This window comes from Emydura macquarii, unplaced genomic scaffold, assembly GCF_026122565.2.
Source record: "Emydura macquarii macquarii isolate MOO-44397 ecotype Brisbane River unplaced genomic scaffold, CSIRO-AGI_Emac_v2 contig_2975, whole genome shotgun sequence".
NCBI classification, from domain to species: domain Eukaryota; kingdom Metazoa; phylum Chordata; order Testudines; family Chelidae; genus Emydura; species Emydura macquarii.
Window position 1 is genome coordinate 638,889 of NW_027133112.1, and position 26,466 is coordinate 665,354.

Consider the following 26,466-nt stretch of genomic DNA (forward strand, 5'->3'; position numbering starts at 1 on the left):
GGTTACAATGTATATTAGATGTTTAGGCTTCAGTCTCATGTAATGGTCTGTATTGCTACTTATTAGATTCTTAGAAATTTCTTTAAAATTGCTAGTTTTCCGAAAATTATTTACACACATATGACAGATGAATTGGTAATTTGCAATGTTATGAATGTTTAGCATACTACTATATGCCGACATGTTTAAAACATACATTGTGTGTGTTAATCATTTACAATACACACAAGGTAAATAAAAATGAAAAGATACTTAGTTTTTTACTTTTTAGTTTAGAAATCAAAGATTTAAGAGTAGTATTTCATGTTAGGATATGTGTAACACTAAATTGTCGTCTTAATTTTTTGTAAAGGCTTCAGTATACAGGATGAGGCTTTTTTAGTCAAGATGAATTTCAAATAGTCATAGAACTGAATTTGTATATATTAGAAACCCTTAAGAAAATGAAATTGTATGTACATATTTAACTTGAAATGTCAATACTGATAAATGTGGATAATACTCCTACAAATATTTTTACAATAATAGTTGGGGGTATATTTTGCTCACTAGTGTATTCATTAAAGTAAAATGTTTCTCTTCTCCAGAGGCTACAAAAATCAGTGAATTCTAATTGCATAATTCAATCAAAAGAGTAAAGCTTGAATAATTCTGTTTCTTCTCAGAAACTTGGAATGATTACTGTGTGTGTAGCTCTAGCTGGTTTCTTGTGAATCCATATTTGCTGGATGACAGTTAAATTAATATAGACAATATCAATTATTTACAGCTATGTAATATATTTGTATAAAAATTATTGTAACATTTTAGTTCCACTATGGTAGTGATTGTCAAAATTGTAAGGAGGTGACCTCCTTGATAGCTTCTCCCAAAGGAGTCCAGGCAAGCTCTGGGCAAGTAAAAGCACCTTCTGAATAATAGTTATATTTCTTTTTTATTCTATAGGAAATTTATTTGCTATTTGGGGCATGGGTTGGCAAACTTTTAAATTACACTTTTTGCAGATAGCTGTTTCATAAATTTTGTTTTCACTTAAAGCATAAATAATAAATAAAACTGTGGTTTTACTATATTTTAATTATTTTCACATGCATTTAGCGAAAGCAGAGAAGAATCTGTTGAATACACGTATTCACTCTGATTCTGCTTTTGCTTAATATAGAGTGGAAATGCCCCACCAAGAAAAGCAAGTAAAAGAAGTAGGCTGCTCTTGCTGAATGTTTCTATTCCAAACTTACTATTCCTATTAATTTATTTTATCTGTTTATTTTAAAAAAGCAAAAAATGGAAAGAGAATTTCTCTTATGTTAAGGGGCCTAATTAATCTTCAGTAATTTAGGTGAGGAGATTATTTTGACAAGTTATTATTATTTAATATTTATATTGTGGTAACACCCTTAGATGCCTCATTCAGGGGTGATGATTCATACTGGGCACTGTACAGACACAGTATAAAATTTAAGATTAGTCTGCACTGGAAAAGGTTTGCCAGTAAAGCAGACTCTCTTAGTGTAGACAGAGCTTATATTAGCTTTAGAGCTTTTTGGGTGTAGCTCATACCGGTTCCCTGAACGAAATAAGCTATACCAACAAAGGCACTTTTTTTGCCAGTATAACTGCGTCTGCATGAGGGCTTTTTCCAGTATAAAATGCTTTTATATATATATATATATATATATATATATATATATATATATATAATATATTAAAAAAAAAAATCACATTCCCAACTGTCATTGCTATACCAGCAAAAGTTTTATGGTTGGACCAGGCCTTAGACTCTGAGCTTGAGAGAACCACAGTGTGGGTGGAAGAATACAGAGAAGTGGAGGGAGCCTTGTGGAAATTTCACTGAATGGGATTGGACCAGATGAGAACAGTTCTGCTGCTTTCAGAGGGTCATGAGTAACGGTTAAAGCATTTAACCTGGAATGTGACAAAAACCTTGATTCCCTACAGCCCACTGGAACTGTATGTTTGTTTTACAGCCATTGAGGATTAGTTGAGTTGTGCCGCAAAAGGAGGAAGCTCCCATGGGAGGGTGTGTTTAACTTTTAAAGTCCAGTTTTCACTATAAGACAGGCACCTGAGCTCTGTGTGTGTGTGTTCAAAGAAACATTTTCCAGTGAAAACAACTATAAAAGATTACCAAATAGATATGAGGGTCTTTCCTTTTCAAAGCAGAGACCCTTTCCCTTAAATGAATTTGTGCTCCAATTAGACAGTAAAATACCAGTAAAATCTTGAAAATGAATTACTTTTAAACACAGGTTTTCTTTTTTTAGCACTGGCTGGACCATTCTAAACCAATTAAGAAGCAAATAAAAAGTAAGTAACATGAGTGCACATGTTTATTTTATTCCTAATCTAAGAATTCATTTTAGAGTATTTGTGAACATGATTGTGAGGGTCTAAATGTTTCCTTTAATATAGTGAATATTTCTCAGATAATGGATTCAATTTCATGGTTGGTTGGCTAAATCTTTTTGTATAAAAGTAAGGGTCACAATGAATAACGGACCAATCATGAACTCCCTTCTTTAAATATGATTTTTATTTACCACTTTTGTGGATGCCAAAAGTCTTTTCCTCTTTTCTAGGAGATAATCCCTGCCTGGAGTTACTTTGTCATAAGCCAGGGCTGGGGAGCAAGCACCAGCTTAGGTTGCTATTAATAGATTCAGCAGCCAAATATCAGCTTGGAAAAGCTCATGTGACCTCCCGTAGGAGTCTGTGAGAGGGGCGTGGAGAGGAAGAGGAGGAGGCGCTCTCTTTTTTTTCTTTTTTTTTTAGCCCCTTCCCCCCCAATGATACGGGGAAATTGGCCTGGAGCAGAAAGAACAGTGGCAGGAGGGACCTGGGGGTTGACAGTTCCTGTTGGAAGCTGCAGAAGTCCTTTGAGTCTTGTCCATGTAGCCTTTGCTGCCTCCCTTTGCATCTTCATTGGTGTACTTTCACCTGATTTAATGTATCTAGTTCCTCAATATGTTTGTCTTCCTGTGATCTGGCCCCTGCCATTGGTGGCTGGTGGATGCCAAAAGGGGAGGTCCTGAGACCATTACTAACAGGGATTGTTAACTCCTTCCTTTGGGAGAGAGTAAAGATGCCAACCATCCTTAAACTATGCTTACATCCTTGCTCAAGAAACTGTCCTTTGAACCGTTTATGTTCATCTGGTTTATCCATCTTCATGGATTCCTAGTAATCTGGTTTCAGGCCTGGATATGAGACAGCGTTAGTATCCTTGGCAATAAATGTCTGCTAGCAATGTCTATGTTGATTTTAAGAGATCTAATAACTGCCTTGGGTATGGCTGATCACAAGATGCTACTGACCAATTTGCAGGGTCTGGAAGGAGTGGACACAGTTGTTTTTTTTTTCCAGCGCTCTGTTTTTTCCATTCTGAGAGGTCTCAAAGTATTGGAGCTGCTCACCCACTTCTAGGGACTCTTTCATGCAAGGCCTGCAGAGCACCATGCTGTCAAATTTTACTGCTTAATATGTGTATGAGCCTAATAGGGTTGATTGTGAAGAAATGTAGGGTCCATTGCCACTGATAAGCTGTTGGTGCTTGACTTTACCTTGCCTTTTCATGACATCTCAACTGGCTTTTCTGGAATTGGATACATGATCGGCAAATGCTAATCCTCTGATATGCCAAGGAAAAGGCAGAATGATCTTAGAGTGCAGAACCAAATATTTTCTGCACAAAGGCATTTTCTAACAGATTTAGTTTCATTGCTTTCGCAGTGTCTGGCCCAAATAGGGAATTGCATGAGAACAAGCTGGCTGAGACCCATACTGGAGAAGGCAGGGAGAAGCAACTTGTTGGGGGTTGTAATAGCCCCATCTCTCAGCACAAGATGTCCTTTCCTTACCAAAGTGGTTTGCATATCTGGAGAATTTTAGGGCCTCGATTGTCTTTGGACAATGGTGCGTGCTGCTTTTTTTTTTTTTTCTTCCCCCTACCGGCAGCATATAGTGTTAAGAGGCAGTGCCTTGAGGATGTAGATCTCATCAGTAAACTTTGTCACCAACAGCTTTGACTTCTGAAATGTCTCTTCTTGGGGTTATCCTTAAAGACAACTTTAAAGCTTCAACTAATGCAACTTTTGGCTGCGCAACTGCCTACTAGAATGGGTGGTCAATAAGCATTCAGAAACTACGGTGCATCATGATAGCGCAAATCAGCAAAGACATACTTGCTGGACGTTTTCAGATATTTGTGCTTGTGATCTGGAGGCAGGGTTTCTGCGGAAATAGGGAGGTTACTTTCTCATGTCCATCAGAGCTTGAATTTTCTGACATTCCCATCCCAGTGCGAGGCACACCTTTTTGGACAAGCATTTGGCTTTACAAATGAGCCATGGTTTTAATGACCTATTATATTGCTTGCGGTAACACATTAAAATGCCCACAACAGGCACCTCATTATTTCTTCTTGTAAGTATTTTTAATTTAAGACACATAGTCAAATTGTTACTGTGATGAGGACACTTTAAAATATAACTATTTTGTGTTAGAATTTTTCTTGTTTTGCCACTATGGGATTACCAAACCTGTGTAAACTTCTGTTTTGAATCTTTGTGTATGCAGTTGGACCACCGTACACTTTGCATTTTCGAATTAAATACTATTCGTCAGAACCGAACAACCTTCATGAGGAATTTACAAGGTAGGAAATAATTGTGAATTGCTAAACACATGTCTGACAATGAGGTGTATTTGGGGATTCAACTGTGGGGAGGGAGGTATTTGGGTTGCATGTTCTTCCTTGGTAGACTAGGCGTCGTGTTCAGTCTTCCAGCTGGTGTTTTCTAACTATCTAAGGGCCAGACCCTCCCTTCTGCTTTTTGCCCAAACCTGCTTCTTTGGCCTCTCACATTATTTTGGATGGAGGGGCAGATAGGCCAGAGCAGTGGGTATTTCCCTCTAACTTGCCATGTGTTTTGGGCTTTGTGACTTTGGGAAGGGAGCCATGATTGTTTGGGTAGGAGCTGAAACTGGAGGACTACTCTCTGCAGCAGTATCGCCTGCCAAACCCGGGAGGGTTTCCTCAATGTAAAACGCTGACAGCTGGGTCCTATGCTCTTCTCTTCTGTGAAATGTGGAGATGATCAAACAGGTCAAAGAAAGACCGAAAAGCAGCAGAATATTGGAAGGACTGGGAATAGCACAAAGAGCTCAATTTTTTCTATCATCCTTCCTCCCTTCCCGCCCCCTCACCCCCAGCTCACAACCTCCCTAAACTAATGAAAGCTGTTCGGTGGCAAATAATCCTGCAGGGACTTCTCATCATTGTGTTGAGGATGTGGATGACCTGTGGGGCTTTGAGAACATTCCCTACTTGTTAAGTGAGGAGCCCTCCACAATTCAGAAGAAAGTCTGTATTGTGAAAGTCAGGGGGTGGGGTGGGGAGGGAAGAGATGGCCTAATTTTGCTTTTCCCATCCCTCCAACTCTTCTTGTGACTAGGTCAAGCCAGATTGTCTCTTTCATTATTTTATACCCCTTCTTGCTATCCTCCTCCTCCTGTTTCTCACAATTTGGGGCTTCTTGAGGTTTTTTATTATTTGCTCTGCATTGCTAATCAGGCCCGTCTTTTTTCGCCATGCTGTTTAAAGATTATGTGATCATTTCAGTGGTGTTTATAGGAAGCTTTTAGTCAGCAGTCCTCTGTTTACTGTCTATTTCCCTATCTGCAGCAGTGATTAAGTACTTCTTTGCTGTGAGATAAGGAGATTAAAGAGCTAATTGTAATCACCCACTTATTAAATATGAAACTGCCATAGAGGCCTTAATATCCATTATCTATTACTGCAGCAGCAATAAACTGATAAAAGGACATATTTTTTCATACAGTCTGTAATCAACCTATGGAACTCGCTGCCGCTGATTTAACTGAGTCCAAGAGATCAGTAGGACTCAGAAAAGGATTAGACATCTGTATGTATAATGAGAAAATGAATACAGGTTGTTACATTAGGTAGGATTATATATAAAACATTTTAGACTAGATGTAAGCCCTCATATTTCAGAGTTTAAGCCCACGTGATGTTAAATTTCCCCTGTGGTCAGGTTATTCCATTATCTGTCACAGGATTTATTTTACATTCCTCAGCCACATCTGGTGCTAGTCAATTTCAGAGAAAGGGCCCTGGACTAACTGGATCTCTGATGGATCTAGTAAGGCAGTGCCTGTGAAGGACTATAAACTTTATAAATTTGTAATTTGGACTGTAAGCTTCTGGAGCTGTATAATCCAATCTCTGATAAAAAGGAAAATTGCAGAGGAATCTTAGATACTTTGATTGCGACTTCTACTTAGAAAAATATTAATTTAATTTGCTATGTTTTGTTTTAAATACCTTGGTTAAAATATGTTAATTATATGCTAGGAAATTTGCATCTTAACAGAGTTTGGGAATGAAAACAAATACAGAACCAATTTGAACACAACCTTCACTTTGTTTACATGCAAGTTATTTTTTCTTTTAAATGGCAAAAAAGGCTATTTTGAAAATGGAATTTCCTTTGTCAAGCTAATTTTTTTAATTAACCTCCACTCTGGCTAGGTTATATTTCCCAACAATCTGTAGAGTTAGGTAAGAGACCAGGACAGCAGGTGCCAATTCATGGGGGTGGGAAGATTTATAGTGATAACAGAATGAGTTAATTGAAGAAGAAATCACACTAGATCGATTTCCTGTATAAAGATATTTTTAACAGATTCAGATGCCTTTTGAGGCTGTAAAAATAATATGGTCACAGTTAACACTTATATGGGGAAATGATACCAGAAATTGAGATGCAAACAGTAGGCCTGCACAGAGAGAGAAAATAACGGTGAGTCAAACTAATGTGAAGAGAGTTGCAATATTCCTCAGGCTAGCAAAGTGCTGATATTGCCTGGATTTCTCCCCTCCCTCCCCCCAAGTTTACCAGCGTTCATAAACTCTGTATCAAATAGTAGGGACAGATTTTCTAAGCCCCGATTTCTGGGATGGCACACCATTAATTTTACATATGCAAATACTGAAATGTAAGTGGCAAACTAGGCATTAGCTGTGTATGTAAGGTAGGCATATGTAAATCAGACCTAATTTTGAAAAATCCGGCCCTTACTCTTTTGCCATGAGCTTTTCTACAACATAGGGCACAGAAAAGCTCCCTAAACATGCCTTTGACTCCTGTTCCCCTGTCTATTTGGAACTGATTCAGTCTACTGAATATTGAAAGGTCAGATCATAATCTACCTAACAAAAGAATGTGAAAAATTAGTTTCTTACTCACAAGGTGCTGGTAACTCATGGTGCCTGATCCTTCCTATTCTGTTCCCAGCATGCCCTTCAGTGCCAAAAGAGAAATGAATAGAGAAGTTTGCTACACTCTTCTTTTTCAAAGATGGGAGAGATGCATCATGCTGCTTTGAGCCCATATGTCTTATTCATTGCATTCACCTACAGCCATCATCTGCTTCACTTCTTAACTCACTCCTCAGAGGGTATGGAAGCAGGAGAGACTAGGGGGACAGACCCTAGCCCTTGTCCCCCTCGACCTCAGAGAGGGACACCCTGCTATAGAAGAGCCCAGGCAGGAGCCCCATAGTTGCCTGGGGAGTGGGGGGGGGCATGAAAGGCTATGTGGGGTGCCCCAGGCAGCAAGGTAGTTGTGATTTTTCCCAATCCACAAACCTTTGTTTTAATAAAAATAAAACAGAATTAATCTGCAGGTTTGGGAAACAGTGTCAAGTGTATAGGGCATTAGTCTGGCATTAGTTTCCTGCTCGGCCTCAGACGTCTGGTGTGATCTTGGAAAGTCACAAGTTTGTGAGGCACTTACAGTATGTCTACACTGCAATGTAAGGCCAAGGTTAGTGGGACTCAAGTCAACTGACCTGTGTTAGGGAACTCTGGGCTTGAGCGTCTACATTGTATTTTAATCCTAAGTTAAGAATTTTTTCGCCTGTGCTTGAACCTAGGGCTCGGGTGTCCACACTGCAGTGAACAGACACAAGTCAAAGTAATCATATCCCAGAATCCCAACCCCATCCCCACCCAAAATGTAGCCACTCTAGCCCTAGGAATGTGGTGCATTGTGGGAAAACGTCATTGCCTGCCCTGCACTTTACCAGGAAGTAGCTCGCTTTGCCAAAAGCTTGATCAGTTCGCTCCCCATTGCAAACCCAGGAGGCTCTCTGATGGTGTGGTTGCAGATCGCTGATCAGAAGAGAATGGGTTAATGCTGACCTGAGGTGCTGCTGTTTGCCAACCATTTTCAAAAGAGTGGATTGTAGAGTGTGGGATAGAGAGGACTGAGGAAATTGTATTGTAGAATTGTGGGATACTGCTGGCTGACTTGCAGGACCTGAGTTGAGCAGGGCTGCAAAACTACTAGGGCTTGGACGTTGGGTCCCAGCTTGATTTGAGCTCGGACCCTAAAGTCCTGCAGAGTCCTGGGACCTTGGGTCTGAGCCCTGAGTTAGCACAATTACAGTGTAGACACAAGGGGGGTTAGCCTTCAGCCCAGGTTCAAGCATGGGCTTGCATTGCAGCGTAGACATACCCCTAAATACTACAGCAATGAGGGTCATGTAAATAGCAAAGGTAGAAACTAAATAGGTAGGCCTATCTCCAGTCTTTGTGCAATCTTTTTCCTTCTCTCATTCAAAGCTCTTTCACGTTTAAAAATATAAATAAAGCCAAAATTGCCTTTAGACTTCATAGCTTGTTTAGGCCGCAGTTCAGGACAGCACTTAAGTATGTGCTTATGTCCCTTTGGCTTCAGCAGCATTAAGGCACACACTCAAAGTTGAGTACATGTATTCAATGCCATCCTAAATGCAGCTTTACCACTTCATCCTGCAATATGCTGAAGGGACCTGCGAGGTGTTGAATGTTCTCAACACCCACTGATTTCAATGAGAGTTAAGGATACATATTATTTCACAGGCATGTGCAGTGCTCTTTATAATTGACCCTGAAGGCTTACAAAATCAGATTATGGAAATGTCTTGACTAAGTGGCGATTCATGACAAAGGGATGAGGGCTGAAAAGATGCCTATCTATGCATTTGACTGTTTGCTTTATTTATTTTTATATATTTGTTAGGTACCTGTTTGTATTACAGCTCCGACAAGACATTCTTTCAGGAAAGTAAGTAACTTTGCTTATAATAGAGCCCCACTTTAAAGGTTGAAAGTGTTACTTTAAGCCCATAAGCTCTTTCTGATCTTTTCTATTATTCAAAGATGCATATAAGGAACTGTAAATTACATTTACTGATCCAATGTTCTCTTGTACATTTTTTTTCTTTTTCCATTAGACTACAGAAATGTATATACATACATGAATCATAGTCAAATTACTAAAATCTCGTAGAAAAAGAACTTTTTGTTTGGTCACAAGGTGGTAGAAACATACCTATGCATACAATATTATGCAGAGCTTTCTATGTCATAGCCTTAACAGTTCATTATCCTTAATGGCTATTTACATGTTACTGATTTAATTGTAAGTGAGCAAAATGCTGCAATTAGTCATTGTTCAATATTCAAAATAAAATACACTCATACAACATGATTAAAATAAAGAAACTTACCTGAATCATACTAATCCTATGTATTCTGTTATCTTACATATATATATCAGTATCAGATCTGAAATAAGAATCATTCAAAAATAAGACCCTTCAAAGGAACCGAGAAGCCTTGAAAGTTCTTAATTTTTATGTTTAATGTTTAAAAATAAAAGGAGAGAGAGAGTCGATATTGTTTTCATTTGAGTAACAAGTTCCAAAAAGAGAAACCTAATACTTTATTTAGTTTGGAGACATAATTACACAAAGGACACAGTCTTCTTAAAATTGCTCCTTTCTTCAGTCATAGAATAGCATGAAAAAGATTTGGTTAATAAGTAACTAAAGTAGAGTAAATATTGTGTTTCTCAGTTTTTGTGAGTACATTAGAAGGTCTCAGTCCAAACCAGAAATGTACTATTTATTACACAATAGAACAAGTGGCACATACAAATGGGGAAATAATTATACTCTGTATATAATTAGGGTAAAGAATGTCTTGATCTTTATGGTTATTTAAAAGATAATGTGAGCTTGCCATATTTGTCATTATGACATGCAAGGAAGTAGAAAAGACACTCAATAATAGATTCAACGCTGCTTATTTAAGGCACTTGGGAAACATTTAAGACACTAGGTTTTCTTCTTCAAGTGCTTGCTCATGTCCATTCCATGCTAAGGTGTTTGTGCACACCACATGCACTGGTTTTTCCTCAGTGGTATCCATAGGGCCAGCTCTAGCATGTGGCATGCAAATGCGCTAGTATAAGGGTGCTGCCAGCCCCTTCTCCCTCTCAGTTCCTTCTTACCACCAGTGATGTTGCTGGAACCTCCTTGCCTCAGCAAGACTTCACAGTGGTTTTCTCATATAGTAGTGTGTATAGCTATTAATTGAGTTCATTTAGTTAGATATAGTAGTTTTAAGTGTTATGCATTCACAGGGACTTAGCCCATGCCCCTGAACAACGCTCACCAGAGCTGCCTGGAGTGCCTGGGTGAGACTCACATTTGGGACAAGTGCAGAATCTGTAAGAACTTTAGACCCTTCACAAAAAAGGATCAGGCATAAGGCTGAAAGCGCTCCTGATGGAATCAGCCCTCAGACCAATGTCCGAGCCAAGCTGCTCGGACTCAGCACCTAGTACTTCAGCATCTACCCGAACCATTTCCCTACTACCAAGTTCATTCCAGCACCAATCACCTTCCCCGATGCTGAAGAAGCAGCACAAGAAGACACATGCCAGAGAGGGTGCTCCCCAGCACCCAGAAAGGATAGGCTAAGAGTGGGGTATGAGCCAAGACCCGTGCTGGGCTGAAACTTGGGTCAGCTACGCCCTCACCCTCTAGAGCTCTGAGCCCATCTCAAGATCTACCTCTGACTCTGGGCAGCAGCAGGAGCCCCTGGCACTTTACCGTGCCTACCAGCTCTGAGGCCTTTGAGGCGGCCAAGACCTACTTTCACTCCCGATACAGCTTACTCCTCAGAAGGGTAGGTCCTCTCACTGGGACCCTGTGCTGGGTCAATTGGCTAAGAGCAGCACAGGTCTCCGAAGCCATGGTGCCGCTCACCATCCCCTTGGCGCTCACCGATGCCTCGACAACAGTTGCCAGTCCCTCGCTGGTCTCCAAGACACCATAGCTGTCAGCCAAATACCCGGTGCCGCTGTCCAGACCCTCGGTACAGGGCATCACGGTGCCAGCACCGATCCGCAGTCTCGAGATGTCAGTCCTCAGGGCGCTTCTACTGGTCGCCAGAACATTGGCAACCTAGGGCCCGGCACCGATTGGTGAACCCCAGCACCGCTCCCAACCATTAGAATGCCGCACCCACTGGTGCTCCAAGGAGCCAGAGACAAGATCGGCATCGCCATGGTCATCAGGTCCAGAGTCAGAGGGAGAGGTGAGCGCCTTCCACAGAGGCCATGGGTACTCTGCCACGGCTGCAGGGCTCCCCCCTGCCATATCACCAGGCTCGTGGCCACCAACACAATCATAGAATCATAGAATATTAGAATTGGAAGGGACCTCAGGAGGTCATCTAGTCCAACCCTCTACTCAAAGCAGGACTAACCTCAACTATATCATGCCAGCCAGAGCTTTGTCAAGCCGCAGCTTAAAAACCTCTAAGGATGGAGATTCCACCACCTTCCTAGGTAACCCATTCCAGTGCTTCACCACCCTCCTAGTGAAAAACATTTTCCTAATGTCCAACCTAGACCTCCCGCCCTGCAACTTGAGACCGTTGCTCCTTGTTCTGTCATCTGCCACCACCGAGAACAGCCTAGCCCCATCCTCCCTGGAACCTTCTTTCAGGTAGTTAAAGGCTGCTATCAAATCCCCCCTCATTCTTCTCTTTTGCAGATTAAACAAGCCCAGTTCCCTTAGCCTCTCCTCATAAGTCCTGTGCTCCAGCCCCCTAATCATTTTTGTTGCCCTCCGCTGTACTCTCTCCAACTTGTCCACATCCTTTTTGTAGTGGGGGGCCCAAAACTGGACACAATACTCTAAATGCGGCCTCACCAATGCCGAATAGAGGGGAATAATCACTTCCCGTGACCTGCTGGCAATGTCCCTCCTAATGCAGCCCAATATGCTATTAGCCTTCTTGACAACCAGGGCACACTGCTGACTCATATCCAGCTTTTTATACACTGTTACCCCCAGGTCCTTTTCTGCAGAGCTGCTGCCCAGCTCGTCTGTCCCCAGTCTATAGCTGTGCATGGACCGGACCATGGCCCGGATCATGGCTGATCTGGAACCCATGAGGTTCTCCAAGGTCGCAACATCAGTCTGTCTCGGGTTGGTACCGAAAGGCGCTCAGCAACAATATCACACCTGCCCTCGGATTCAGACGAGGAACTGGACCAGATGGAGGGGCATCAGTGATTCCCCATGAGGAGGCTATCCCAGTTACGGGGGAACAGTCGCCTATTTCTCCTCTACCAGCATCCTCATCACCTGATGAGGCAGTAACAGGCCCATTTTCCACAGTCCCCCAGGACAACTATAGGGCACGCCAAAAACTACTCAAGAGAGTAGCAGTAAATTGGGCCTGGAAGCAGAGGAGATAAAGGATTCGCTTTTTGATATTCTGGCAGCAGCAGCCCCTTCTAGAATGGCCCTTCCTGTCCATTAGGGATTCATCAAGTTGGTTAGGGCCCTGTTGCAAAACCCCTCCTCTCTGCCCTGACATCTAAAAGGGCAGAGAAGAAATACTGTGTGCCCGCTAAGGTGTTTTAGTATCTCTGCTCCCACCCATTACTGGGGTTGTTGTTAGTGTCAGCAGCCAACAAAAAGAGAGAGACAAGGGCAGTCAAGCTCAACCCCTAAAACAAGGAGGTAAAGAAATTGGATCTCTTTGGGTGAAAAATTTATTCAACTGCAAGTCTTCAACTCCACATATCGGAACAGCAAGCTTTGATGGGGAGATATGATTTTAATGTGTGGCACTTCATGACCAAATTTGCTGACTCTTTGCCCCGGGAGTCCAAGCAGGAGTTCATGGCCATTGTGGAGGAAGGCAAACCAGTGGCCCGGGCTTCCCTGCAGGCAGCCTCTGACATGTCAGACTCAGCTGCCAGAACAATGGCATCAGCAGTGTCAGATGAGGAGAGCTTCATGCTTGCAGTCATCTGGCCTATTGGCAGAGGATCAACAGTCCATTCAGGACCTCCACTTCAACAGTCCAGCTCTATTCTCTGACCAGACTGATGCCAGACTGCATTGCCTTAAGGACTCTAGAGCCACACTCTTCTCCTTGGGGCTTTACACCCCTCGGGCTTCCAGAAGGCATTTTAGGCCCTAACAGCAAAAGCGATTTGCGGCCCAGGCTGGGAGTGAGCCCCATAGGAAAAAGAGCAAGAGCTTTAAGCACCATCAGAGTCAATCTACCGTTGTGCCACAGTTGAGCTCAGGTCACTATCCACCATGTGGGAGGCAGGCCTTTTGAGGGTGCGCCTGGGGGCGGCCTAACAATCTCGACCCAGTATCCATCCCTGGCTTTCTTTTCAGACCGCCTCTCCCTCTTCCCCTTGCATGGGCGGCTTTAACCTTGGACAAGTGGGTTCTAAACACCTTCGCAGTGAGGTACACCCTTCAATTCACTTTAATCCCTCCTTCCCACCCACCATCCTTGTCCCTCTTCTCATAAACTCGAAGGTCAGAAGGGACCAATATGATCATCTAGTCTGATCTCCTGCACAATGCAGGCCACAGAACCTCACCCACCAACTCCTGTAATAAACCTCTAACCTATTAATGAGTTATTAAAGTCCTCAAATCATGGCTTAAAGACTTTAAAATACAGAGAATCCATCCACCATGCTACAGAGGAAGACCAAAAATCCCCAGAACCTTTGCCAATCTGCCCTGGTGGAAAATTCCTTCCCGACCCCAAATATGGAGATCAGTTAAACCCTGAGCATGTGGGCAAGACTCTTCTGGGACTCCTCTCATGAACAACTCCTCACCTAGGAGGTGCAAGCCCTCCTACCAAGTAAGGACCGTAGAGGAAGCTCCCCTACGTTTGAGAGGGAAAGAGTTTTACTCCCATTACTTTTCTAATTCTGAAAGCCAAGGGAAGCCTGCGACCCATACTGGACCTGCACTCCCTTAACAAATATCTCAAGAAACTGAGGTTCTGTATGATTTCATTAGCCTCCATCATCGTCTCCCTTGATCTGGGAGACTGTTATGCCGCCCTCGATCTGAAGGACGCGTATTTCCATATTCCATGGCCTCAGGTGCTTTCTGTGTTTCACAATGGGAAACAACCACTACCAATTTACAGCCTCTCTCCAGCCACATTTGGCCATGAACCACGCCAAGGGTATTAACAAAACACATAGCGGTGGTCATGAGCCATCTCAGATGTTGAGGGATACAAATTTATCCTTACCTTGACTACTGGCTCATCAGGAGCCGTTTGGAAGCTCAGGTCTGTCATAGTATCACAGCACTGTGGGTGACCTGCAAAACTCTGGGCCTGCTAATAAATAAGAAAAAGTCAGCGTTAGTACCTGTGCAAAGAATAGAGTTTATTGGGGCTGTCCTCGATTCTACCCAGGTCAGAGCATTCCTACCTGAAGGTAGATGCCAAGCCTTGTCGGACCTGATCAACCAGGTCACAGCTCACCCCCTCACTACAGCAAGGGTTTGTCTCAAGTTGCTGGGTCACATGGCAGCATGCATCTGCGTGGTGCAACATGCAAGACTACATCTCAGACCCCTTCAAATGTGGTTTTCATTGGTGTACGCCCCAGCAAGACACAGCCTGGACATCGTTCTTAGTATCCTGCCACTGGTGCTTACTCATTGCCTTGGTGGACAATCCCTGTACATGTGGCAGAGGTGGTCTCCATAGAGCCCCGCACCCAACACTTTCCCTGCTGTCGGATGCCTCAGATCTAGGATGGGGGACACACCTCGGCCCACTCAAGACCCAAGGTCTCTGGTCCTTGGAGGAACTAAAGTTACACATAAATGTAAGAGACCTCTAGGTAATCTGCCTGGCCTGTGAAGTATTCCTTCCCCAGATGTCGGGAAAGATAGTACAGATGCTGACAGACAACACAGCAGCAATGCATTATGTCAACCAGCAATGGGAGGCAAGATCCCCAGCCCTGTGCTTAGAGGTGCTCAGTCTGTGGGACTTGTGTGTGGTGCATGTGATCCACATGGAAGCCTTGCAGCTCCCAGGGGTCAAAAACACATGAGCAGATCACCTCAGCAGGTTTTTCTCCTCTTGCCATGGGTGGTTCCTGCACCCAGAGATGACAAAAACTATCTTCCAGAAGTGGAGAACTTGCCAAGAGGATCTGTTCATGACCAATCAGAACAAGAAGTGCCACCACTTTTGTTCCCTGCAGGGACTTGACAACAGCTCCTTGATGAATGCCTTTCTCCTTCAGTGGTCAGAAGATTTCATGTATACCTCTCCACCAATTCCTCTTATCCATAGAGTCCTCGTAAAGATAAATAGACAAGTCACGGGTCATAATGGTCATGCCAGCATAGCCGTGCCAACACTGGTTCAGCATGCTGCTAGACCTAACGGTGGCAGCCCCTTGGGCACTCCCATTCCATCCAGACTTGATCTCGCAAGATCAAGGTCGCCAGTTATGCCCGGACCTCGCCTCCTTGCATCTGACAGTGTGGATGCTGCATGGCTAAATCAGGAAGAGCAAGCCTGTTCCGCCCAACTCCAAAAAGTCCTGCTGGAAAGCAGGAAACCCTCAAAGAGAGCGACTTATCTGGCAAAATAGAAACACTTCTCCGGCTGGGCGATGGAGCATAACCTCTCCCCATCCCAGGTTCCGATATCTCTTATTCTGGAGTACTTACTCCACTTGATGCATCAAGGCTTAGCGCTGTCGTCTGTCAAGGTATACCTGGTGGCCATCTTGATGTTTCACCCGCAAATCCAGGGCAATTCAGTTTTCTCTTATGATATGACAGTCAGATTTCTGAGAGACATTCTTCCTACAGGTCAGAGACTGGTTTCTCCATGGGACCTCAACTTAGTTCTGTCCAATCTCACTGGGACCTCCCTTTGAGACCTTGGCATCCTGCTTCCTTCTCTCTCTGTCTTGGAAGTCGCCTTCCTGGTAGCAATTATATTGGCGAGACCTGTCTCTGAAATCAAAGCCCTAATGTCAGAAACTCCCTATACTGTATTCTTCAAAGATAATGTTCAGCTGCAACCTCACCCAGCATTTCTTCCTAAGATAGTGTCACATTTTCATGTCAACCAGAACATCTTCCTACTAGTGTTCTTCCCAAAACCACAGAGCACTAGTGAGGAAAGATACCTACACACCTTGGATGTTAGGAGAACACTAGCTTTCTGTATAGAAAGAACTAAGTCCTTCTGGAAATCCACACAGCTATTCATTGCGGTGGCCAAACAAATGAAAGGTCTACTGGTTTCATCACAAAGAATTTCCTCTTGGATCATCTCCTGCATCTGTGCTTGCTATGAACAGGCAAAGGTCACACCTCCTGCCTCTCTGACAGCCCACTCAATAAGAGCACAAGCCTCTGAAGCAGCTTTCCAAGCCCTGGTCCTGATACTGAGCATTTGCAAGGCTGCAACCCGGTGTTCGGTTCGCACCTTTACGCCCCACTACACCATCACGCAACAAGCCCGAGATGGCTTTGGCAGGGTGGTTTTGCAATCGGCACGTCTGTGAACTCCTGGCCCACACTGCTTGTGAGTCACTTAGCATGAAATGGACATGACAAGCACTCGAAGAAGAGAAGACGGTTACTAACTTTCCATAACTCTTGTTCTTCGAGATGTGTTGCTCATGTCCATTTCATGACCCACCCTCCTTCTGATCTGTTGGAGTTCCAGCAAAAAGGACCTGTTGGGGGGGGAAGTGTAGGGGGAGCAGCAGCACCCTTATACCGGCACATATGCATTCCACTGCAGAAGACGCTACAGCCATCCTACAGATACCACTGAAGAAAAATCTCCAGCACCGGTGCATGTGGCACGCGCGCGCACACACACTCTAGCATGGAATGGATATGAACCACACATCTCGAAGAACAACAGTTACGGAAAGTTAGTAACTGTCTTTTACAGCCTCACTCTGACAAATATGCATTTGTGATTGATATATATAATTTTTTTCTTAACAATTTTACACACACACACACACACACACACACACACACACACACACACACACACACACACACACACACACACAGATATATATAGATATAGATATATGTAATCTTAGACTGGGATATTTCCTAGAACCCATTGTGGGAATAATAATAATTTCCCTTTTCTGGATTAACGTTTTCAGTATTAGTCTAAGCATGATTTATAGTTGAGCACATAGGTGCAAGAACTAGGAGGGTACTGCCACACCCCTGGCTTGAAGTGGTTTCCATTACATACAGGGTTTACAGTTTGGTTCAATGGCTCTCAGCACCTCCACTATACAAATTGTTCCAGCACCCCCAGTTGAGCATATCATATTTTCAGTGTCGATGAGAGATTACTAAATTAAGAAATAATTAGCTTAATTACTAACTTGCAACTAAGCTTAATTAAATGGAAATATTAGTGATTTGAATGATCTAAATACAGTGCAATTTAACTGATAAACTTTGAAGTTAATATTTATTTTCAAGTAGACTGTTGGAGAGCTCTTTTAGTTTCTTCTGGGGAAAGGGCCTATATAAAGTGTAAATTAAAAATGCACATATTTTTATTGTTCATTTCTTCTCTTTAAAGACTGAAATGTCCATATGATACAGCTGTGGAACTAGCAGCTCTGTGTCTTCAAGGTATGTGACTATTTAGAAGTAATTTGCATAAACTTTTATTTTAAAAAGTTGACCAACAATTTCTTCACACCTTTTTCTCCTTTTTGCCATGAAGAGGTTGTCATTGACAGTACGTTTGTTTAAGTAGCAGCTATTTTTATTTTTGGTTAGTCATTATCATCATAAATTTGTTCAGTTTTAAAATCTCTGCATCACAGTCAGACATTTGTAAAATTTTTATAATGAAATTCAGTTCAAGTTCGTTGTTTTGAAATCATGTCCTGCCAGTTAATCAAGCCATTCTAGACTCAGCCAAGGGTCAGTAGCCCTGAGCTGCAAGCCTGTGGACAAAAAATATTATGTCCTGGCTAAGGACTCAGAGTTCCTCTTCACCCACCCGTCACTTAGCACTATTGTGGTGGATGTGGTCAATTCCCCGGGTCGGCAACATCAGGCTAGAAACACACCGTATGACGGGGACTGGAAACGCCTGGCCCTTTTTGGCAGAAAGGTATATTCGTCAGCCTCCCTGCAGTTTAGAATTGCCAACTACCAAGCACTAATAGCAAAGTAAGATTACACCAATTATAATAAACTTAATCACTTAATTGAGAAACTGCCAGAAGCCTCTTGGGACACCTTTAAGGCCATCATCCAAGAGGGACAGTTAGTGGCAAAGACGGCCCTACATATGCCCTTGACGCGGCTGATATGGTGGCCGGGACCATCTCCACAGTATGGTGATGAGGCGAGCTTTGTTGCTCCACTTCTTGGAATTCCCGAAGGAGATGCAGACCATAGCTGAAGAGCTTCTCTTCGAAGGTCTGAGTCTCTTTGTGGAGAAGGTCAATGCTTCACTCCATTCTTTGAAAGATTCCAGGACAACTCTCAGGTCTCTAGGACAAAAGACACAATTTAGTGGTCAATAGCAACAGAGACCATACTCATTCCAGTTCACGTCTCAGTGCTGGGTGATGAAACACTGGAACGGGTTACACTCGGGAGGTGGTGGAATCTCCATCCTTAGAAGTCTTTAAGGCCCGGCTTGACAAAGCTCTGGCTGGGATGATTTAGTTAGGGTTGGTCATGCTTTGAGCAGGGGATTGGACTAGATGACCTCCTGAGGTCCCTTCCAACCCTAATCTATGATTCTATGAAAAGGGCAAGTTACCTATGAATTGGTGTGTTAAGCTTTTTAAATGGGGCCAGATTCTTTCTCTTCACCAAGATTCTATTTTTATTTCAACATTATGGCTGGTTTATGAAGAATATTGTTCTATTCAATTAATTCTTTCATTGTTTCAACTAACTGCCTTAAGAGCTGGTATTTTCTATGCATCGTCTTTGAGATGTAAATAGTACTTTTGTAAAGAAAAATCTGGAAAGAGCATCTGTTCATGCTTTTGTAGCTGCTTTAGAATTCTCCTGTATTGCAACTTTCCTGTTGTATAGTATTTTAAAAAGTTTGGTTTTATTTAGGGTAAAATAATTGATACAATACACTAACCTATATTTCAGATCACTCTGACACAATTCACTGCATTTTTGAGCTATTAATTGAAACCAAAAAGTGAACTTTCTAATTTTATTTAAATATCTCAAATTGTCAGAGTTGGCATTATCACATTATAAAATACTAATAGAATTTTTTTTTCTTTCTACATAAAAGAGATGGTGTATTTCTAGTGTCACTACAGGTGAAATAATTTTACACTTTTTAAGACCTGCATAGCTATGTCATTTTAAAAAGTGTCCACCAGTAGATGCATTTATTTATTTTTTTACAAATCACCTGCCTACACGTGAGAACACAGGTACATAATTTTTAGACTATGGTATTTATATGAAAAAGAACACGCTCCAAAGTAAGCCATCCACACCCCTCAACTACCAGTAATAGCCTGAGAAAGGAGATGGACCATGCCTCGGTGTTGACAAATTTGGGTTCTGTTGAATCAGCCAGGGAAGTTAAATGTACAAAACTGGCTCTGCTGATTTATCCTCATCAGCATCTATATCAAAAGTTCTGACTTCTCTCAGACATAAAACAGCAGCAGAGTTGCCAAATGTCTCTGTGAAAACTTGTTGTATAGGATTTACTACTATAATTCACTTTGGAAAATACTGTTGAAAATAAACTTAAATAATGATAGCTTATTTTTTAGGTGGAGGTCAATTAAAACTAATTTTATTTAATATTCTTAGGAATCTTAAAATTTGGTCATAATTTTAATCTGTCAGTTAACAATTTCAATTGGGTGTTCTTTATCACTTAACAAATTAGAATGATTGATTTATTTTATCTTCTGAAAGATTATTTTTCCATGAAAATAGTCTTTTTATTCTGTATTTCTGCAATTTTTATGTGTAATGTTCACATGAAGTGATAGTAGATTTTCTTCAGTTCGACTGGCTTTCTTAATTCCTTTATTGTTGTTGTTTAATTTTTGTGGCAGCAAGAACACAGCTGCATTATGAAGTACCAACATTAGCACATATGTAGGCATGTGTCATTTGCATGTTGTGATGCATGTTTGCTGCATATATGAGAAACACAATACTTAAGCAATTAAATTGCAAACTATTTGGATAGGTCAGACATTCATGCAAACATTTGGGAAATTTCTCACAGGTGCAGAAAGAGGCTCACTTCAGTAGGGTGCTGAGCATTTTTATCTGCCATTGAGATCAATGAAATGGTGCTTACGGATAATCAGCACCTTGCAGGATCAATAACATGGTGCCCAACTCAATCTCTGTCTTCAGAAAAAAATCTCTTCCCAAATATATGCTACAGACGTATGAAAATTATAATGGCATTGGGGTTGAGAAAATACTATAATCAGTTCCTTGACACTAGTTACTGTATCTTTACATTTCTATATGTACCCTATGGAAGGAAATACGCAATAGTGGGAATCACTACTGAGTGATTAAAAAAATACATGCTTCAATTAAAGGAAACTGCAGAGTAATCTTTTAAGTAAAAGTAGTGCATTTGATCTGTTTTGAACTCAAATTATATTCCTTTTGAAATCTCTTAAATGCAAGAAGTAGCAGTATGTGTCCTGAACTTTCCTACAGAGGAGTTTCTAGACTGGCTTGTAATCTGAGTTTGCAGAATTTAAGTACGCATGCAGATGACAACAACAAAGTTATAATTCTAAACCTTCAGTAGGCTGCTAAATGGGGTTATGGAGGTATCTTTGTAGAAGCAATTGTATTTAATGTTTCTGGGGACGGACTGATCTTTTGTCTGACTTTCTGAATGATTACAGCTGAACTTGGAGAGTGTGAGCACCCAGAACACACACCAGAACTAGTGTCTGAATTCAGATTTACACCAAACCAGACTGAAGCTATGGAATTTGATATCTTTCAGAAATGGAAAGATTGCAGGTATGGTACCTATGTGATGGTATCAGTCTAGCCACAGTTTTAGTAAAGGTATACAAGCTTTTCCTCCAAAGTCAAATATTGCTGCATAGACCCCTGCTTTTTAGTCAAACAGTTTCAATGTATGTGGCTGTGTAGGGGTTTTAGAGAGACATCTAGAACCCCTTTTTAAGAAGTGGCAGGCATTAACATCAGACAGGGTTATGTGGTAAAGTTGTTAGTTGTAGTTTCAGCACTTTGGCTCCATTTTCTCTCCTTGATCTGTGTGGAAGGAGCTCATGTTTTCCACAAGTGAGAATTTCCATGCCTTCCAATTGTAAGCAAGACTCCTTCACTTAATTTTTATTTAAGATAATACCTTCAGAAATATATACTTGCCCACGGACTCAATCTTTCAAAGATTTCAGGTCTTTGATATCAAACCAGAAGTCCAACCCTCCCACCCTGAAATTTTTTTTTTTGGATGTGGGTGAAATTGAGACATGAATGTCTTAGCTCTGGCATCTTCATGTTAAATCCAAAATATTGAGTTCCTTTGTCCAAAAGGAGCTGATTATTGGAAACTATGAAGCTTGTATTGGCCACTATGCAGTTTTTCTAAAACTTTGGAGCACTTAAGAATCTGGATTGTTGCAGTAGTACTATACTATTTGCAGCTGTAACCAGTTATATGGCAGCAATCCAGGGAAGTAAGAGAGATAATTAGAGATAATAGAAAAGGAATAACTTGGACATTTTGAACATTTAATATTCTCGTCTGAACAAATGGATATAGAGGCAGTAATGTGCAGTTTTGTAACTTGCTTTTCTCAGGCTGTCATAGAAACTGACCATATTTGAGAGGCATGCAATTTTATTTTTTTCTGATAAATCACTCTTTTGAGAAATGTAAGTTTGGCTTAGTATAGCTTCTTGGAGTCTTTGAGCTTGTTATGGACTTTGATGACATTACATTGAAGTCATGGCATGGTTTTCAAACCAACTCTCCATGTTTGTAGTACAGTTGTTCTTCCCAAACTGTGGATGCAAAATTGTTTCCTCAGAAATGGAAGCCCAGTTTAAAAGTTACGTCTCATCACACCGAAGCAGTTAATTTTTTTTTTTTTTTAGTACTTGTTCCTGTGTGCTTTCCACCATGCACCTGAAAGCTGAAAATCTTGCATGTAGTGTCCATTAGTCCGTGTCTGCACCTTGGAACTCCTTGTGCTCAGCACCAAGGATATAAGGGGATGTGCAGATTGACTACCTCTCCAATTTCTTCTTACCATCGCATGGACTGAGTTGGAATCCTCTGTGTCCAGAGCTATCCTTGCACTATCTTCATTGCTATTTTTATATATATATATATATATATATATATGGTCCTACCAAATTCACTGTCCATTTTGGTCATTTTCATGGTCATAGGATTTTAAAATCATTTTCAGATATTATTTAAATCTGAAATTTTATGATGTTGTAAATTGGGGTTCCAACCCAAAATGGGATGTGAGGGGGTCACAAGGCTATTGTAGGGTGAATACAGTATTGCTACCCTTACTTCAGCTCTGCTGCCTTCAGAGCTCGGCAGCCAGAGGGCAGCTGCTGGCCTGGTACCTCCCAAACCCATCTTGCTGCCCCCAAACCCTTCAAACTGACTCTGAGGTCCATGGGATCCTTATGCATGACACCTAGATCTGTTCACTCGACAAGAGAGTAACATTGTCTTTCTCCTCCTTGACAACAGTATCTGGCTTTGCAGGAATATGTGGAAGAAGAAGCTGATGAGCCGGAGCAGGCAGTAGCCACAGACATATCCTTCTCCTCCTCACCTGATGAGGCAATTACCCCATCTTCACCATTCCCACTAGGTGACCATAGGCAATACCAATAACTATTGCAGAGAGTGTCAGCAGAACTTCTGATCCCATTAGAAGTTCAAGATACCCAGCACAATCTCTGGGGCTGGTGGGCTGCAGAATATCCAAATCTGATTTGCTCTCACAGTGAATGAGGCCAGTATGGAACCAGCTAGAGTGGTATTGCACACACCAGCAACCTGCACCTCGATGGCTAAAAAGGCTGAGAAATGTTATTTTGTGCATGTCAAAGGGGCAGAATTATTGTTTACCCACCCAGCCCTCAGCTCCCTGGTAGTGGTGAAGGAAGTTCCATGCTGGTTTCTTCCCCCACTGTTTTTTTTCCCAAAAATACAAATTGATCTGTTCCTGCTCTTAGCAATGCAAATGAATGGTCACTTGCCATGTGATTGCTAATTGACTCTGATGACGCCTGCTGGAGGCATCAATTTGTCCTTAATCTGGGAGAAACCTGCTTAGCCACTCCCCAGACATGTCTGGTAAACTTTAATTCCACATTTACTTCATATTTTTTTGGTCTTTTGAGTGTTTAGCATCCATATACCATGCAAGAATATTAATGATCCATGTGGTGTTAATTTTCCGATTATACTTTACATGACACACATCTGTTACAGTTTGACATGAGTTGGGGTATATTGAACTGGTCAGGTGAGCAGAACCTCACTACCAGATACGAATGAGTCGCTTGCACCTGGATGATGTTAGGGTCACATGCATCTCCCTCTCCCAGACAGGTTGAGAATCCATTCCACTAGTGCACAGGCAACCTCGGTAGCATTGCTTTGAAAAGTGCCTGCATTGGACATTTGTAAGGCTGCAACATGGAGTTCCATACACACTGTCACAGAGCATTGTGCTCTGTTTCAAACCTCTTCTGCTGACGAGACTTTGGAATTGTAGTGTTACAGATCTCTATACCACCTGCGTCCTTGCGACCCCCCTTCTATCTGAGGACTGCTTGCCAGTCACCCACATGTGAAATATCCATAGGGACTGGCACTTGAAGAAATAATGGAGGTTACTTACCTGTAACTATAAGTTCTTGGAGATGTGTGGTCCCTATCTGTATTCTACTGTCCACTGTCCTTCCCCTCTTCTTCGGATCATGACTGGATTCATGGTAGATAAGGAGGTGGAAAGGCAGTCAGTCTGCATCTCCCCTTACACCGTAGGTGCTGAACACCAGGAGTTCCAAGATGCAGGCATGGACCAACAACCACTATTTGCAAGACTTTCTCATCTCAGGTGCATTGGGCGCATGGGAGCCTGGTAATGGATGAAAAATGGAGTTATAATGTATATAAGCAATTATTCTATTTCAAACTAAAGTACATTTTCCATTTTATTTTCACAGGGGAAAAACCCCAGCACAGGCTGAATTGTGCTATTTGAACAAAGCTAAATGGTTAGAAATGTATGGTGTAGATATGCATGTTGTTAAGGTAAGACCTACATTGTCATTTTATTTCTGTGTGGAATGGAAGAGATTAAAAATAGAAGAATATACATCTCTTTATAAACAGGTCATAATTCTCTGCTATGAAAACATAAAAACAGACTTTGGTAATATATCTTATAACTTAAGTTTGAGTTACTACTACCATATTAAGATTTGTGGTAGTAACTACATCATGTGTTTGGTTCTAGGGAAGAGATGGATGTGACTACGCTCTTGGACTTACGCCAACAGGCATATTGATCTTTGAAGGCGCAAACAAAATAGGTTTATTTTTTTGGTAATTTATTTTTGCTTTATATTCCTATTTGTTAACTCCTGAAATCTTTCCCCTTTAAATAATGGGTTTTGGCTTAGTTTGAATGTATATTGTGGTGGAGTTAAGAAGGGAGGCTGATTCTGCACTATCATAGGGGTTGTCTTCACTACGCCACCAGGTTGATATAAGGTATGCAAGTTACATTATGTAAGTAACGTAACTGAAGTCAACATACCTTACATCAAATAGCCTCACTGTCTTCATTATGCTATGTCAGTGGGAGACGCTCTCCCGTCAGCATAGCTTATGCTTCTCATTCCAGTGTAGTACCCGAGTCAGTGGGAGAGTGCTGTGCCATCAGTTGAGTGTATCTTCACCAGACTTACTCAATTGATGACTGCAGTTCCGATTTAGTGCCATAGTGAAGACAAGGCTATAATAGAGTAAGATATATGTTTCTGACCAGGTCAGTTTATGTTTCAATGAAATCTAAAGTGATTTGTTAAAAACATATTTATATTTTAAATACATTATGAGGTCAGATGTCCCATTATTTGTAAACCCTTTATATACCATTTTGTTCGTTTTTTCTTTAGTTAAAAATTATAAATTTATAAAACATCTGTTTATTTTCTTTATGGTTAGGCCTAAAATCACTAAAATGGACTTCAAAAAGAGCAAATTAACACTTGTGGTCGTGGAAGATGATGAACAGGTAATTTTCTTTCCTTACTTGGAACCTGATCCATAGAAGTGCTGAGTACATTCAACTCCTGTTGGCCAGCAGAAACTGAAAGGGCTCAGCACCTTGTTGGATCAGGCCCTTTCTCTTCTGTGTTAGCCAATAACTTATATCATGCTTGCCAACTTCCAAAGTTTTTGTTTCTACATTTAGGGCAGAGAACAGGAGCACACATTTGTTTTCCGGTTAGACAATGCCAAAACTTGCAAACATCTGTGGAAATGTGCAGTGGAACACCATGCATTCTTCAGACTGCGAACACCAGCAAATAGTAAATCTAGCAGATCTGAATTCATAAGGCTGGGATCACGATTCAGATTCAGGTATTTGATGAAATAATGAGGCATTTGTATTTATTTGAGGGAGCAGGAAGACACAGCACAAAAATACAAGAATTGTCCAGTTCATTCTGAGATTTTATTTTTTTGTTTGCAAAGCAGTTTGGTTTCTCTAAGCATATTTGATAAGCACAAAGTAAGGGGGAGTTAAGTTACTCACTCTAATTAAAAACATATTTTTTTTAGTGGTCGAACAGAGTATCAAGCAACACATGGGGCCAGGTTACGCAGAACCAGTACGTTTGAAAGAAGACCCAGCAAACGGTATCCATCCCGAAGGCATTCAACTTTTAAAGGTGAGGATTTTATTCAACCCACTTGAATTATACATATTCATTAAATTAATTGTATGGCTGTACTGTTAATGAGCACACATGCATATTTCAGAATTTCTACTCATGTATAGGAGACCACATTACAACTAAACAAAATTATAGCTCAGTATGACAAGCACAATCGAATGAGTCAGCAGCTGACAAATGAAAGGTAGCAACTTTTTTCCCCGAGTCAATTTTGGTGGGTTATCCTTTGTCTCTCCTGCATCTTCTCCCATC

The 26,466-nt window shown here is 41.5% G+C and overlaps 1 protein-coding gene across 2 annotated transcripts in view; it reads left to right on the forward strand.

Annotated features, from left to right (window-relative positions):
* Positions 1 to 26,466, forward strand: part of EPB41L4B (erythrocyte membrane protein band 4.1 like 4B) — a 248,903-nt gene that overhangs the window by 99,323 nt on the left and 123,114 nt on the right. For both annotated transcript variants that reach the window (XM_067569955.1, XM_067569954.1), the window contains exons 3-12: positions 2,286 to 2,328; positions 4,597 to 4,675; positions 9,111 to 9,155; positions 17,828 to 17,880; positions 21,138 to 21,258; positions 24,472 to 24,559; positions 24,765 to 24,853; positions 25,478 to 25,547; positions 25,728 to 25,897; positions 26,099 to 26,208. In XM_067569955.1, coding sequence (XP_067426056.1) covers positions 2,286 to 2,328; positions 4,597 to 4,675; positions 9,111 to 9,155; positions 17,828 to 17,880; positions 21,138 to 21,258; positions 24,472 to 24,559; positions 24,765 to 24,853; positions 25,478 to 25,547; positions 25,728 to 25,897; positions 26,099 to 26,208 — 868 coding nt within the window. The remainder of the gene's footprint in view (positions 1 to 2,285; positions 2,329 to 4,596; positions 4,676 to 9,110; positions 9,156 to 17,827; positions 17,881 to 21,137; positions 21,259 to 24,471; positions 24,560 to 24,764; positions 24,854 to 25,477; positions 25,548 to 25,727; positions 25,898 to 26,098; positions 26,209 to 26,466) is intronic.